The 15,412-nt window shown below is 40.1% G+C and overlaps 1 protein-coding gene across 2 annotated transcripts; it reads right to left on the minus strand.

Annotated features, from left to right (window-relative positions):
- Positions 1 to 3,873: 3,873 nt before the first annotated feature.
- On the minus strand, positions 3,874 to 14,734 carry shox (shox homeobox). 2 transcript variants are annotated; one of them, XM_020633911.2, is made up of 6 exons: positions 14,275 to 14,734; positions 12,328 to 12,536; positions 8,783 to 8,840; positions 8,484 to 8,572; positions 6,277 to 6,489; positions 3,874 to 5,904 (listed from the first exon to the last, which is right to left on the minus strand). In XM_020633911.2, the coding sequence occupies exons 1-6, from the start codon at positions 14,513 to 14,515 to the stop codon at positions 5,815 to 5,817; spliced, it is 900 nt and encodes a 299-aa protein (XP_020489567.2). In that variant the 5' UTR covers positions 14,516 to 14,734; the 3' UTR covers positions 3,874 to 5,814. The 2 variants fall into 2 exon arrangements, with proteins under 2 accessions (XP_020489567.2, XP_065818413.1); XM_065962341.1 differs by having other exon boundaries at positions 8,484 to 8,593.
- Between the last annotated feature and the right edge of the window lie 678 nt (positions 14,735 to 15,412).

The raw sequence follows: 15,412 nt of genomic DNA on the forward strand, positions 1-15,412 counted from the left end.
AATCAAGAACATTTAAAATTGAAGGTCGATTGCTCATAAAACAGACATTATTTAAATTTTAGAGAACCAGGAAGATCAAAGTCTCAAAATCAGCTTGTCAGATGTAAAACCAGATCTAATCGTACTTTTACAGAATCAGGAAATCAGAAAGCTTTAAACTTATTTATTTATCGGTTATAAACACATGAATTGAATTTCTTAGGAGATCAGGAAAAGAACAATTAAAACTTGAAATGACTTAGGGGTTCAGAAAGACAATTAAAAAAACGTAAAGCTAATTGACTAATGGGTTATAAAACCAGACATAATTTAAATTTTAGAGAAAACTACAAGACTGAAAATGTAATTTAAAAATATAAATTAGCTCATTGCTAACTCTGGTGCAGCTAATTGGCTGTACACTGTCCCTGTTAAAATAAACCAAAAGCATAAAAAAAAAAACATGTTTTAAAAAGTTGAAGCTACAACCAACGTTGCATAACCTTCAAGCCTAAGCAAAGATCCACAAATTGCAAGATAATCACAATGACTGAAACATAAAACATGAGTTTGATTAAAACAGACATATCATTTGATTTTAGGGAATCAGGAAGAAGAAAAACATAAAGCTACACAGCAAATGAAGCCAATCGTTTTTTTTATCGGGGGAGGGATAGGGGGGTGTCAGGAAAATGTGTTACATACTGTAATGCTGTTTGGCCATAGGAACAGGAGTCATTTAAATTTAAGGGACTCAGAAGCTCAAAGTCTTAAAATCAGGTTATGAGACGTAAAACCAGATTCAAAAAAAGACAGAAATCCAGAAAACAACAACTTAAACTTCTTAGTGAATTGGTCAGAAAACCAGACATGATATCAACATTTTAGAAAGATGAGAAAAAGGGCAACGCCGATCTGTTATACAAGCAGACAGGACTCAAAATGTTGAGGTATCAGACTGAAGAAAACTTTAAACTCACTCGAGTAATCGCTCATGAAAGCAGACGTGAATTCAGTTTTGGTAAAATAAAATAAAAAACCTTACAGCTTAAGAGTCATAAAGCAGATATAATATAACTTTAAAAAAAAAAACTTACAGCTTATTAGCTAATCACAAAAACAGACAGAATGTAGCATCAGGGAGATCAAATGCTAATCATTTATAAAACCAGACATGATTCCAAACAAATATTATTGGATCAGAACAAAGAAAAACATAAAAGCTTTACTCAGCTAATCAGTCATGAATCCAGACATGTTGAATCATACATCATGAACTCTTATTATGTTTTTGTATTTGATTTATTCTATGTTTTGCTTCGTCTCTATCTGGATGTTTTGTCTGCAATGAAGTTTGATTTGAATTTAAAAAACATCAAGCATGGCCGTCGATTAAATACCTCTAATGTCTCGTTGTGTGTTTGTTCCTCGTGGCCAACACAAACAGCGTTATGTGCCTGAACATGTTGACAAAGCTTCCACGGCTCATTGCTGCGTGATGGATGGCCGTGTGTGCCATGCTAATTATTAGTACACATAAAAGGATGCTGTTATTTTGCAGAGCGGGCCCAGCAGGTCCCAGCCGGAGGGGTCAGCGGGTAAATACTGAGCCATCAGTCTGCGACCATATCACTCAATCTTGATGTATGAGCTCAGAGGTACAAATTAAACGCGCGGCGACCTTCTAGAAGGGGAGGGGGTACTGCACTCAACAGGACGCCATTTGGGCTAATTCCTGCACGGGGTTCAGACAATAGGCCACTATACCACATGGTGTAATTAGTTTGTATACACACATCTGGAATAAAGCTCCCAGAGGAGGCTCACACACTTAAAAAAAAAAGAAGCAAACTATTTTAGATGTACAAAATGTAGTATGTGTGGACAAACAAGTGGCAATAGTTCATTTTGTTCTGAAAGCAACGCAGAACAAACTCTATTGTGCTTTACTTTAACACACTGTGAGGAATCTTCACTTGATATGAAACAGACTGAACATAGAACAGAAGCTTCTAAACGACTTCAAGAAGCAAAAAGAAAGAACAGGAAGAATTTTGGTTATTTTCACCAGTCAACGCCGACACCAAAAAGTGCTAGCTTGCTGCTGAAAGAGGCTTTGTTTTTATTTTCTACAGGAAAGTTTAACAGTAAGTGGTGTGTGAGCCCATACGCACGCATGCAGGACAGGCTTCAAAAAGGGTAAGACGCACCAGTTGGTCCCCATCGGCCACCAATAATCATCACACTTGAAGTTCCTCATTGTGGAATCCCTGAGTCGACATAAATCCTTAAACTTCATTTTACTGTATTTTCATGTGATATAAGAAGTATTTTCTGGTGGTTTTCTTGAGATAACTAACTAAAATATGTTCCTTAAAGCGTCAACTTCTTCTTCTTCTTTTGGTATCTTGGGATAATAACGCCGCTATCCCGTGATAACGCGTACATTTCTCGAGGTCTGGAAAAAACAGCTGACATGAACTTGTTATTGCGGGAAAACGGATACATGTCCTTTTTGGGATCTTGTCCCTCACTGTTGCTGTAAGTTAATTTTTTAGTGATCTATTCCTTTTTATTGTTTCAACTTTTAACCCCTATTTTTTAACACCAGTATCTGTACTTTCTACTCCTACCAGTGTGAGAACACAGCGATAACTGACAACCCCTCTAAAAGTATTCAAGGCAATTCATCCCCAAAAAAAGTCTTGCATTATAACATATCGCATTTCCCAACATCAACACAGATTTCAACCTAAATGTTGAGGCCAATAACACACAGAAAAAGACGACCCTTTGGTGTATTTATCAGTGTATATCACACACAACCACTGACATACTGAGGCATAAACGACATTCAAAATTATACCAAGAGCAAAAGACAAGGTAGCAAATCTTCAGAACTCGCAGGATGACATTCAACCAGCAAACAGTTGAAACAAAGTCAATGCAGATTCAGATTTTTAACACGGTTTGCTGCTTATTTGAGTGTACTGTTTCTCATTTATTTGACACAAGAGTGATTCTAATATTCCCCAAAATATAGAACTTAAATTTTGTTAGCTTAGCATACAAACAGCAGGTAGAAACGTCCTTTACCATCAGAGGGACTTATTTTGTTGTTGCTGTGAGTACATTTCAAAGACTGAACTTTTCACCTTCTCTGCAGTAAAGAAGTTGAATCGGTACTTTTGATTTGATTTTTACAGCAGTGTCTGTGCATCCACTTATGAAGGGGATGTGTGTTGCTGTATTGGTGTTTGTGTGTGGCAGTGGAGGAGGGGCAGACTCGAGATGTAGTTGCAGATGAACAAGCGCTAACTTTTGACCTCCTCATGTCATCGTCTCAAAGTTAATCATCGCCGTGGAAACAGGGAGAAAAGATCCTCTGTGAGCGCCGAGCTCAGGGAAGATTACATGTCATAAATAGAGAATCCCGCAAATCTCTGCTGTGTTTTCCCTCCACACTTACAGGCCTCCCACTCCGGTTACAGCCATCTTGCTCCTATTTGACGACGTTAACACGGCCCCACTTTCCATACCAATCCGATCTGTGTCATTTTGACGAACACAGGCAGAGATACGGACCGTGTAGGGGGGCGACGGGTTCTGGCTGCATCTGGATTTTATAGCAGCTCAATTTTGCGCGCTGGTGTGCGGCTGAGATTGGATGTGATGAGCCGGGTTTGTGTGCGGGAATGTCAACCAAAGACTGATATTGATATTGATCCACAGGTTGAAGCAGTTGCTGAGATTCAGCTACGACATGGTATGAGAGGCAGAGAAAGAATCTGCATCAAGTGACTCAGTGTTTGGTGTGCATGCTAAGACAATATGTTTCCAGAGAAGCGTTGCATTTCTTCCTGCATGAGCTGTAAAAGCACCGTAAAACTCAAGTACAAATATTTATAACTTTATTGATAGTTTACTTGTACAAGATGTACATTCATATTTTGTGAATCAAAAAGGGGGGAAAAACAAACGGTACGATGATCCATGTTCAGGCATGCTTGCATATGAAATGAGAATCATTTTAATGGGTACAACAAATTCCATGGAGTATTGTTCAATTCAACCATCCCTGAAATGTTTGTAAACTCGGACACGCTACTTCTTTTTTTTCTTTTTTTCCTTTAGGCAGACGATGCACTACAGCCACACCTCCTAATTCAAATTGAACACTTGAAAAAAAAAAAAAAAAACATACAAAAATAAATGCAAAGCCATATAAAAATGTACACTTGTAGTTCGACTATTTCATCTTTCATAGACTTTCAGACAAAATAATAAATAAAACACCAATATGTTTAATTTAAAATGGAGACATATAGATAAACGGTTCTAAATGGAGGTCTGATAACAGAGAAAATGCTTCTTCTTTTTTTTTTGGGAGACTGTTAGAGGTACAGATCGACATGTGTGGCGCAGCTCTTACAGCAGTGTCCAAAAGGCTTTCCTAAACAATCCTTGAAGTCTAACACAATCCAAATGCTCGCTTTTGTCTGGATTAAATTTGGAAGGAACAGAATCATTTTGAAAAAAAATTATGGTGAAAAGTCACATTTAACATGCAGAATTAAGCTTTTGATAATGTAAACAACCGCTTGTTTTTGGGTTACAAGGCTGATTTTGATTTGATTTTGAAAACTACCCACCATTCAAAAAATAGTTTTTCTCTCATGTGATGTTTCAAACCCCAACCGCTATTTCTGCAGCATCGAAAAAAATGTGCTCATGTCGTCCTCATCATTTGTACCTGATGTACACAAAACTGCTTACAGGATATGGCACCTTAAAATAATGAGTGACTTTTCTCCAACTCAATAAAATACACACTGCTGTAGAAAAACGGGTGTGTTTGGCAAAGAACTTCAACACTCTCAACAGTGCATGAAAAAAAAACAACAAATGAAAAATCATCGGGTCTCTTTATCGTTGAGGATTAACTGCTAGCTGTTTTTTTTTTTCCTACTTTTTTTTTGCTATTTACAGTATTGCACTTAAACTGCACACCATTGCATTTCAGTTTGACTGATGCTTTCTTCATATTTTTCAGAATTACAAAGAAAAAAAAAAGAAAGAAAGGAGAGAAAAAACAAAACGTTTTTTTATACCCTTTATCCAAGATAATGTCCTTTTTGCGGATCACATGACAATATCAAACCCCGCCCTCTTCCCCTGTTTTTTTTTTTTTTTTAATTAGTAAAGTAGTATCTGCTTGTAGTGCCATTTGTAAAACACCCACCTACAAGACCCTGAAGTGCAAAGGCTATCTTCACTTCTTTACCCGGGATACAACACAAAAAAGAGAAAGAAATAAAGACAGATAGAGGAGGGGGAGAGCGTTTCTCCATTCTGCAGCAAAGGAACAATAAAGTTGTCGCTTTTGTTTAAGCACAAGTCCATAAGAAGGAGGGGAATCAAACCGTGATGGCGAGCATTGTCTTTGCAGGAGGGGTTGTGGGCATGGAGAACGGCAGTGTTAAAAACAGTTGTTTATATCAGGTGTGGTCCTCCGTTAGAGTTCATGCACTCTGCAGCAGCAGGGAACACAGTGGTTGGAGACAAATATGGCCGTTTTTTAATGTGTTTTTTTGTTTGTTTTAAAAGTGAAGGTGGGGAGGGGGAGAGAGAGAGAGGGGAATGGGGTTGTAAAGGTGAGAGTCCTTCCATAGCCTCCGTGTGTCAGTTTCCACAAAAATGTTCAACCCCCTCCGCACTGTCAACATGGCAGCAGACCTCAGCGGCGGAGGCTCTGCTTTTTTGGCCCTGCTGCTTCTGCCTGCCCGTTTGCTTTGCTAACGTCCTCTGCTCTGCCGGGGGCCCCGGACCCGGCCCTCAGACAGACATCCACATGTGTTTGTACGGTCCTTGGGATGTGATCTGTGCCTGGAGTGGACTGAGCCACTGGCCCCGCAGAAGTCCTGCCTGTTGGGGCGAAAAGTAAAAGGTGATTTCATTGGTATTTAATTACCGTTTCTCTACAAGTGGTTTGTTTTGGCAGCTGGTTTTGTGACAATTTTCTCGCTCCCCTCCTTCTTTTTTTTTTTTTTCTCTTATTTTCTTCCTCCCCCCTCTCTCTCTCACTCACTCTCTCTCCCCCTCTCTCTCTCTCTCTCTGTATGTGTTCCTCTCTTTCATTCTCACTTCTCAGTGTTTTTGTTTAGTTTAGTTTTAGCTGTGAGTGTCACGGCCCTTTCACAGGCTCAGTCTTGTGTGAGAGGCGATTATGGGCATCAGGCGAGCGGAGGGGCGGCCCGGTTGGGGTCAGAGTCCCAGAGCCTCGGCGTGTTTTCTTGCCTTGAGTCGCAGGTCGGCGATGCTCGAGTTCTTGCTGTTGCTTTTGGCAGCTGCCGCCACCGCCGCCGCCGCCGAGGCCGAGTCGGCGAGGGATGCGATTGGTAGTCCGAAGGGAGGGGGCGGGAACATCAGGTAGGGAGCGTGAGCAGCCAGGTGAGGATGCAGGTGGGGGTGGGAGTGGGCGACGCCGTCCAACTGGAGCTGGGCTTGGACCTGCAGGACGGGAAAACACAACGTCAGCCAGGCCTCTTGTGTGTGTGTGTGAACGTGTGTGTGTGTGAGGATTTAGGTTTCACAGTCTGACACTATTAAACTCCCCCTCAAATGTTACCTCCTCGGAGCTGTTGCTTACTCTGTGTTTTCTAAGAAAATAGTTAAGGCTGCACTCTGCGCTTTAGCCCTTTTTTTCATGTCAGCTATTCTAAAAGTTAATGAATCATACATTGCTCTCAGACACCACATCCAATTTAATCGTCCAGAATCAAAGTGTTTCTAGGACCCAGAACAGATTTGTTTAATTCAGACTGAGAACTCGCTTATACCCTTGGAAATATGCGAGTCTTGTTATCCTGATTATGTATTCAATTGCATAAATAAACAATTTTGCACTAAAAAGATATTCACATATTTGGAGTTATAAATATTTATCCAGACATATTCCTGAGTCGACTGGGGGTGGAGGGGGAGGGGGGGGGGGAGGGAACCATAAGGAGCATAGAATATCAGTTTTCACATTCTTGGCAATTATTTTATAAGAAGTAGGTGAAAATTAAGCATCCAGTAACTTCAGAGGGAGCGCGCTGAGCCTGTTGCCATTCCTCATGTGTTTCAAACACCGCAGGAAGAAGTGGGGGAAAGTGTTCGCGCTTTCTACTCCAACCAAAATAGAACCACTCACAGTCGAAGTTTTAACTCCGCTTAATATTATTTTTCTCGCTTTGCCTCCGAAAATATACTGAAAATGACTCATGTTGAAGTTGTTCAATAAAAGCGGAAAATTGACTTGAACTGCAGATTTGAAGTTGCTCAGCAGCATCCACACGCACGACCAAGCAAACATTCCGATACATCTCCTTTTAGGAACACTCAGGTAACAGACTGCAGGGAGGTCCCATTACTTCAAAATGTTAATTAGTGACATTACATCTTATTCAAATGCAGAAGCACTGATGGAAAACTATAAATTAACTTCTTAAACCTTGTGGCAGAAACTGATCCGTCCCTGACAGAACAGGTGGTGGATGTTTGACGTTACATTAGGGTGTGTGTATCATGATTATATCCTCACACACACACACATGTACATAAGTTGGACACACACGTGTGCACTTATAGCGTGCGTTAGCTGGTGTTTATAAAGTTATCACTGCAGGTTTACTTTGCTGCTTAGTTTAAACTTGATCAAGATTAAAAGAACGACATGACAGTAAGATTTGAGGCCAGATTCAAAGCTCTACTTTGCAGAAATAACTGGTGCACCCTGGCCAGCATAACCAGTATCTATTGACTTGTTTCACAGGCGGCATTGTGATACCAGTGCAGTATTCCAACCTCAAACAGCACTCCTATCTCGGTATGCAGGCCTTGAGCCTCCACCCCTGCCAGCACAGCTCAACGCCAATATCCATCAGAGCCCACTCCATTCCCCCCGCTTTCATCATCTCTTTTATGTGCTCGCGCCTGCCCGCCGCACTGTTGGCTTAATTAGGCCGCTGCTTTTTTTTTTTTTTTTTTTTTTCCACGATGGGGTCAGGCAAGACAACACAGCGGCCGGGGACACAGAGGCAGATAGCAGCGGATCAGATGTCTGTCCACCTCTCCGACCCTCTCGTCTCCTCCGCACGCAGCCACGAGGTGAAAGGTGCAGCGAGGTATGACTGCTCCCTCCCCTCCTCCAACACACACAGCCTCTCATCTCACACATATTAGAGCTGCATATAGTAAGCTCATGTGTGCAATTAAAGAAGGCCCACTTTGAGTCCAACACAAGAAACATACACACATGCAGCTACAATCTGGAGCATCTTTGACCTCTTCCTATAGTTTTTTTTTTTTTTGCTGAGTAATCATCTTTTTCTGCAACTAAGCCTGCATTTTTCACTCTTTTTCTTGATTTAATTAGTTGGTTTGTATTCCAACACAGAGTGTGTTTCTATTCTTTTAAAAGCTTTGTGAGTTCCTGAAAATGCGAAAAATATCATTCCTACCTGTTGGAAGGGCATCCGCAGGGCGCCCATGTTGACATAGGGTGCTACTCTACACGCGTCGAGGTGACTGCCTGAGCCCAGAATAACACCTGGAGAGAAGGGAAAGATGTCTGTCAGACAGCCAGACAGTTGTTGTTATGTGAGATGAGGAGGTCAGAGGTTTTTTTGTTGTTTTTTTTAACACATGCTGTTAAAATAATATTGTCAAATTTGAAAACTAGAAGTAGTAAAAAGAAAAATAGAGGAAAATAAATAAATAAAATCATCCAACAGAGTATACAAAAGTGGGATTTGTTTACCTTTGTGCATCTGGTTTTCTTGTTTTCGACATTTTGCTCTTCTGTTCTGAAACCAGACCTAGAAATGAAAAAAAATACATCCATGAGAAAAAATCCAAGAAACGTCTGAAAACACATTTTTTAAATGTTGCCAATAATTATCTTTTTTTAAATCATTTTTAAAAAGTTGTTATCGATGTTATAACAAGTTATTAAAGAGGCCACTTATTCTTCATATAAAGAGGAAAACATGGATAGTTTATATGCTACATATGATCAGCAGCTGTATGTAGCTTTTCTTGCAAATACATTGCAGATTGTTTAAGAAAAATTACAGAAGGCTGAAAATGTAAAAGTTTGTTTGCCTGAAATTGAATGAAAATAACCCCCCAAAAACACACACACACACCACTAAAAAGGAAAATCGCAATAAAACCATATAAAAGTGATTCAACCTCGAAGTGTAATTCAGATGCACATTCAGGCCATGTAATTATAATAAAATGCAGTAAATGACTACAAACACTGCACCTAGTAAGCAAACAGAGCCTATCATACCGAGAGGGATAATTGATTATCAGAAAACTGTGATGATGTGTCGCCATGGTATTTAAAAAAGAAGAGAGAGAAGCCTTTGGTTAAGCAGCCTCCAATTTGTGTGCGTCTTTGAAGCTGCAGGCTGCAGGCTACGTCCTATTGTTAATCATCATCATCAAGCTAATTTGCTCGGTGAATAACATTATCTCCCCTCCCCTTCGACCCCGCAATGATTATCATTTACAGACGCGAAATTAGCGGCTGGTCGCGGACCACAAAGGGCGCACACTGATGATGATAATGATGATGATGAGTCAAGGTGCCGCGCGTGGAGCCATTTTGGAGCTGCGTGGATCGACGGGCAACATTTGTGTCGATGTAATAACAGGAGGGTCGATACACTGTCCATTAGAGACAAGCCAAAGAGGAAGAAAAAGTCATGTGGCAATTCCAATATTTTGTTTTATGTGTCGAAAGATGACGTTAAAAAAACTATTTTATACAAAAATCCCGAAATAGCAGTGTCGTAGTAAATAGACTGCAGCGCAACAAATGACACATAAAGGAATATTTCAACGAAAAAATGAGACATTGGCTTGAGGAATATTAAAACGACTACATGAAAAGTTATGGAATATGTTCCATTTAAATTGAGACGTTATGAGAAATGTTAAAACAAAATTAGACATGACATTATATCTATATTTATTTATTTATTTGGGGGGGGGACTAGCTGTTTAGAAATATTTTCAGAATAAAAGAAACGTTAATTAATATATTCTCACAAAAATGTGACTTAAAGAATTGTCACAATAAAATGAGACTTTATGGAATATTTTTACAATAGGAAAGTTACAAATAAATGTTACAATTAAATTAATATTATGTTATGCACTTATTATTTATCATTATTATTATTATTTAATGAAGACAGGCTTTGAATGGTCCTGAATGGGGTGTGTAACACACCTTGTGTTAGCACCTGTACAGCGGTGTAACATGGTAGAAAAGGTGTATATGAGAATCCCAGGTGATTTTGCATAGACGCACAGTAATCCCTCAGATAAATCAAGGCTAATATTAGACGGGCCCGGGATCAATTCCAATTACGCGCCAGTATGTTAAGCAAAGTGAACTACACTGGTTCAGACAGTTATTTCTTCATTAAGGGCCACTCAATGATGCGCTTCACAAATACCCTAATCTCATTTCCTTTTTGATTTTTTAATAGAGACAGTGAATAATGACATTTAATTTAGCAGCGCGCCAGAAACCCAAAGATATTAGTCGTAACTGAATTACTGCCTGCTCCTCACCAGGCTCTCATAACTTTCAATTAGATTCATTGACAGCTGCTCGAAGCGCGTGCAGGTTTCTCTGCCTGCAAGAGCCCTGCTGCGATTCACTGTCTCCAAATGTGCAGGAAAACAGGACAAAGTGACGTAAAGAAAGTGATTCTAAACGAGATTTTGCGTTTCAAGGAGAGAAAACCAACTAGTTCTGTGTTTTTTCAAAACGTTAAAACCAAAACATTTTGTTGACTTTTTAGTCGCCTAAACCTTCCACTCCCTAAATTAACTTTATTGGTAATAGTTGCAACATTATCACCTTCTTCTGACAATGTTCAGCTGCAAATATAGTCTCCATGATGGGTTGTATTTATCCGATTAGAAAGCTGAACAGCAGCAGAGTTGGGCCAGAATCGAGTTATTTCTAATCTGTTTTTATGGGGGACACTGCATCAAGCCAATGGCAGATATTACAAAGAAAATGAGGAGGGATCCGAGTTGACATAAGAGCGCGTCCCCTGAAGCAGCCATTCAGGCTCTTCATTCATTTTAATCATTGCTTTGGATTTTTTTTTCTCCCTCTTCTTCTTCCCTGAAGGCTGCTGGGATCGGAGGAGTGTTTTGGCTGTGCAGGCCTGCAGCTGCAAGTTCACGAGGCTGTTACGTCCCGCGTGATTTACAGCAGTTTACACTTGTTTGATATCACTGACTGACTCACTACTACCAAAAAAATAAAGTTTAAAAGTGTAGATAATCAGTTGTTTTATATATTGATTATACCATCAAAGCAGGCACTGCTAAATTTAGTTAAACATACAGTTTACATATGAATTAATTCTAATCTGCAAGCCTATTAATCCTTAAATATATATCCTACATAAATAATCCTGCAGATTATATCAACCGAGTTTTTTAAGCAATCATAGAAAAGTTGTACAGCCTCCTACATGAATATAACACACCACAAGGAATACAATAAAATGACGAATAATTCACGATGGACTGCCACAGACACTCCACAAAGTCCCTGAGGAATAGTACAAGAATATTTTAGACATCATTTATCTCTCAGGCTGGTGAGGTCATCCTGCCTGCAGACTCGTGAGCTCTTGACTTTTTTGTTTTTGTTTTGTATGTGGCGGGGCAAAAAAACACACAATGATCTCTTAATAGCACAAAAACATTGGGGGGGAAAATAAACCTGTCACGTCCTTTTTCTTTCTTCTTTTTTTTTTTCACGAGCTTGAAAACACGTCCAGCGTGCAGGTCAAACTCTGCAAACTGCATGAAAACTACACTGAAAATGTCTGCACCGTCGTTAAGCACAATAACAGTTTAAATATATTTTAAAATGCTAATTATTGTCACAAAAATCTTTTCAATTTTTGTCCGAAATATATGCAATATTGTTAGACTTAATTATGGAGCATAAACCAAAGGCCGAATCAGATAATTAACACAACCCAGATTTCACGTTTATGCCAGTTAGACATTTATACACACCTGCTTTAAAAGCCACACGACATAAAACGTCTCATAAAAATCCTAAATGCAAATAAAGGCAGCAAATACTACGAGGACATTATGAAGTCCTCAGACAGTTCCTGCACTTTTAGGAGAAAAACACACCGCAGCCTGCATCTTGTTTGTTGTTCACACAGCAGCCCCCCGGTTGTAATGATCGTTATGAATAGAATCAGCGCAAAGAGAAAGACTAGAAAGAAAGGAAGAGTTCCTGACCTGCACCCTGGCCTCGGACAGCCCCAGCCGCTGGCTCAGCTCCTCTCTCATGAACGCGTCCGGGTAGTGCGTCTCGTCGAACAGCCGCTCCAGCTCGTTCAGCTGCTCCAACGTGAAGTTCGTGCGACTCCTCCGCTGCTTCAGTTTGCCCTGTGCGTCCTCGTCCTCGGACTTCACGTCCTCCTTCTTGTCCTTACACTCGTAAATCCCTATTACACGGCCCACGAGTTAAAGGAAAGACAGGTGGTAAGTAAACGTCTTCGAGGAGATACATAAACATCCACACATAGCCTACATCATTGTGCCCTAACATACCCCACACTGGGCCCTCTTTTGGGGGCCTAGATCCCGGTAATTTGGCAGCACACACACACACACACACACACACACACACAGAGAGACACACACACACACACACACACACACACATTACGCAGCCGCTTTCTTCAGTAGAGAGAGGCCTGTGGCTGCATTTCCAGCCTCCATAAGTCTTAATGTAATGTCAGTGCCGCTGCAGAGGTAAATCAGTCAACGCATGGCATGTAAGCCTAATAAGGTTATAGGCGATTTAAAGAGCAGCGAATTAAGCCCGGGATAAACGGAAGAGATTTAGGTCTAATTACTGGCCTCTGTATAAAAAAAAGACACACTGAGGATATATTAGGCTTTATATTAATAACATCAGTCTTAACATTTTAATCCATCAGAGGTCTTTCGATTTATTTTGAAACCTTAAACTATATGAATCTCAGTTTTCAGTTCAGAGTTAAATACAAAGCTGCCAGTAAACTAGCCCAATGGTTAGCCAGTGTGTTTTATTATTCTATAATGCACTATTAGGTGTGTTCTAGTGTGTTTATTTTTAGTAACACACTTGACAACTGATGCAGGTACATTACTGCCTTGTTTGGACATATTTAGTGTTTGTTGTTTTCTAACATGAAGGTGTTTTTATCCTTAGTTTAGTTATTTCACATTTTTATATTATATACTACTATGCAGGGTGTTAATTAAATGAATAACTATACACACAGAACAAGCCTTTATCTTATAATTACTAAAGGATAATTATGCTTTATCCTGAGTCTTTTCTCTCTCTCTCTCTCCTGCTGCAGGATCAATAAAGGAACAAGTTAAAAGTACTCACTAAATGTCTACAACTCTGCACACTTTAGACTATCTGACTGCTGACGGAACAGAGGCCTGGTCTGCTTTTTTACTGGACTTTTAAACAACCCATTAATAACAGCTATTATTTTACTAACAGTGTGTTAAATGGCTGTTTTCTTCTTTTAAATGAATTGAACACTGATCAAAATAAGACGAGCACAATGCAGGAGAATTACAGCCGTGCTCACTGTGTGTAAACATCAGAATGAAATAGCAATTCAACTTTTTTAATAATGCCAAATATCCTTCCTTACATTTGATCAATCAGTAATATTTCACATAAAACTGTGAGGGATGAAAAAAAATGGGGCGAGGGGAGACTGCATTACACCTTACAGTGCAACATCTCGGATTATTATTATAGTCGGCAAATGTTTTCTTAAAAAAAAGAAAAAACATCGAACGAGACAGCCCAAGAATAAAAGATAATTATGTTGTAAAATTGTCAATAAATGCCACGATGGATTTTTGTTGTGCGTAAAACTGGATGTGTGAAAACAATGATCCCAGAGTTAGAGGGACGTTCGGACGACAGAGGAAAGGCCCACCTCCTGCGTTCTCTCACAAAACATTTTAACAACAGATTGGTGTTCTGACTTTAGAAATTAGCTCAAACCAAACCTCTGATATAATAAAACATATTTCACTTGTAGATTTTCGGTGGATTTACTAAAAACTAAATCCGCCGCTCCCGATACAAAACATGTGAACTTGAGACATTTCCCCCCCGATACAAATACGGATCATTTCTTCAAATTCAAAACAAAACGCCCTTACCGTCTGTCGCCCGGGAAACATTAAAGTCCTTCAGTTTCTCCTTTTCCAGCTCGACATGGTCCTTGAACAGATGCACCGGGCAGCCATCCGTTATGTCCTGCAGGTTCGAGTCGGGGCTGCCCAGCTCCCGCGCCCTCGTCAAGCCGCTCTCCAAAACTTCCCTGTACGTGATACTCTCTTTGCTGCTCTCCTTGGTTTTCTGATCGAAAGATTTCGACACGAATGCCGTAAGTTCTTCCATGGCTCTGGGCTCTAGGCAGCTCAGTAGTGGTCCAGCTCCTGGAAATCCACCGTGAAGTCTCAGTATAAAGTACCTCGCCGTGTCTATAAGGTACCAGCTCTGCAAGCGGATGTATGCGCTCGTTTTTTTTTTTTTTTTTGGAGGCTGGCAGCAGCAGCGATAGACAGGAGAGGGGTGGAGAGGAGGTGAGATCACTCCTGCTGTTGTGACTGTGTATTTGAGAGCACACTATTTATACACGGCCACCTCAAACCCAGCCCCCCCCACCCCCACACCAACCCATACCCCCCTCTTCGCTCCGATCTCTGTGTCTTGAGCAATTACAGGCCGCCTCGACTTTGCAGAATTCAACTTTCAGCAGCTTTTTTTTTTTTTCTTCTTCTTTTTTCTTCTTCTGCTACAAATCAATGCTGGAGCTGATGGAGGCGGTTAATTGAATTACGGGGTCATTAAAATGCCCGCGGTGGCTCACTCCTGCGAGGAGGAGGCGGCTGTAATGTATGGCTGTTATGCCTAATTAAATCGGCGAAAATTTAATCAACGCGATTATAAGACGGAGATACAAATGCTGGGTTTGAGGGATTGCCCCTTGATTTTTTTCTTTTTTTTTCTTTTCTTTTTTGAGTTGACAAATATGTTTGAAAGCTAATCTGTGCTCCATAAGCCACCTCTAACCTCTGGTGTATCAGCTGATTGGACTTTTCTCTAATGTGGAGTTAGTGCACATGCAAGGAGAGGTCCAGCAAAACCAAATTAGAATGTAAAAGTTATTTATTTTAAGACCAAACATGATGCTCAGCGAGCCTGAATATTTTTTTTTTTTTGTAGAAAAAATATTTTTCATTCAAGTTCAGTTAATTCCAGTCACATTTAATTAAGTGCTAATTGTGTGTTCTT

This window comes from Labrus bergylta, chromosome 13 (genome assembly GCF_963930695.1).
Source record: "Labrus bergylta chromosome 13, fLabBer1.1, whole genome shotgun sequence".
Classification (NCBI taxonomy): Eukaryota; Metazoa; Chordata; class Actinopteri; order Labriformes; family Labridae; genus Labrus; species Labrus bergylta.

Excerpts from the sequence above, each read along its gene's own strand:
- shox (XM_065962341.1), bottom strand. The coding sequence starts at position 14,515 with ATGGAAGAACTTACGGCATTCGTGTCGAAATCTTTCGATCAGAAAACC. Across the intron at positions 12,537-14,274 it reads TGTTTCCCGGGCGACAGACG|GGATTTACGAGTGTAAGGAC; the intron begins GTAAGGGCGTTT and ends GCCGTGTAATAG. Across the intron at positions 5,905-6,276 it reads TCGCCGACCTGCGACTCAAG|GCAGGACTTCTGCGGGGCCA; the intron begins GCAAGAAAACAC and ends TCGCCCCAACAG.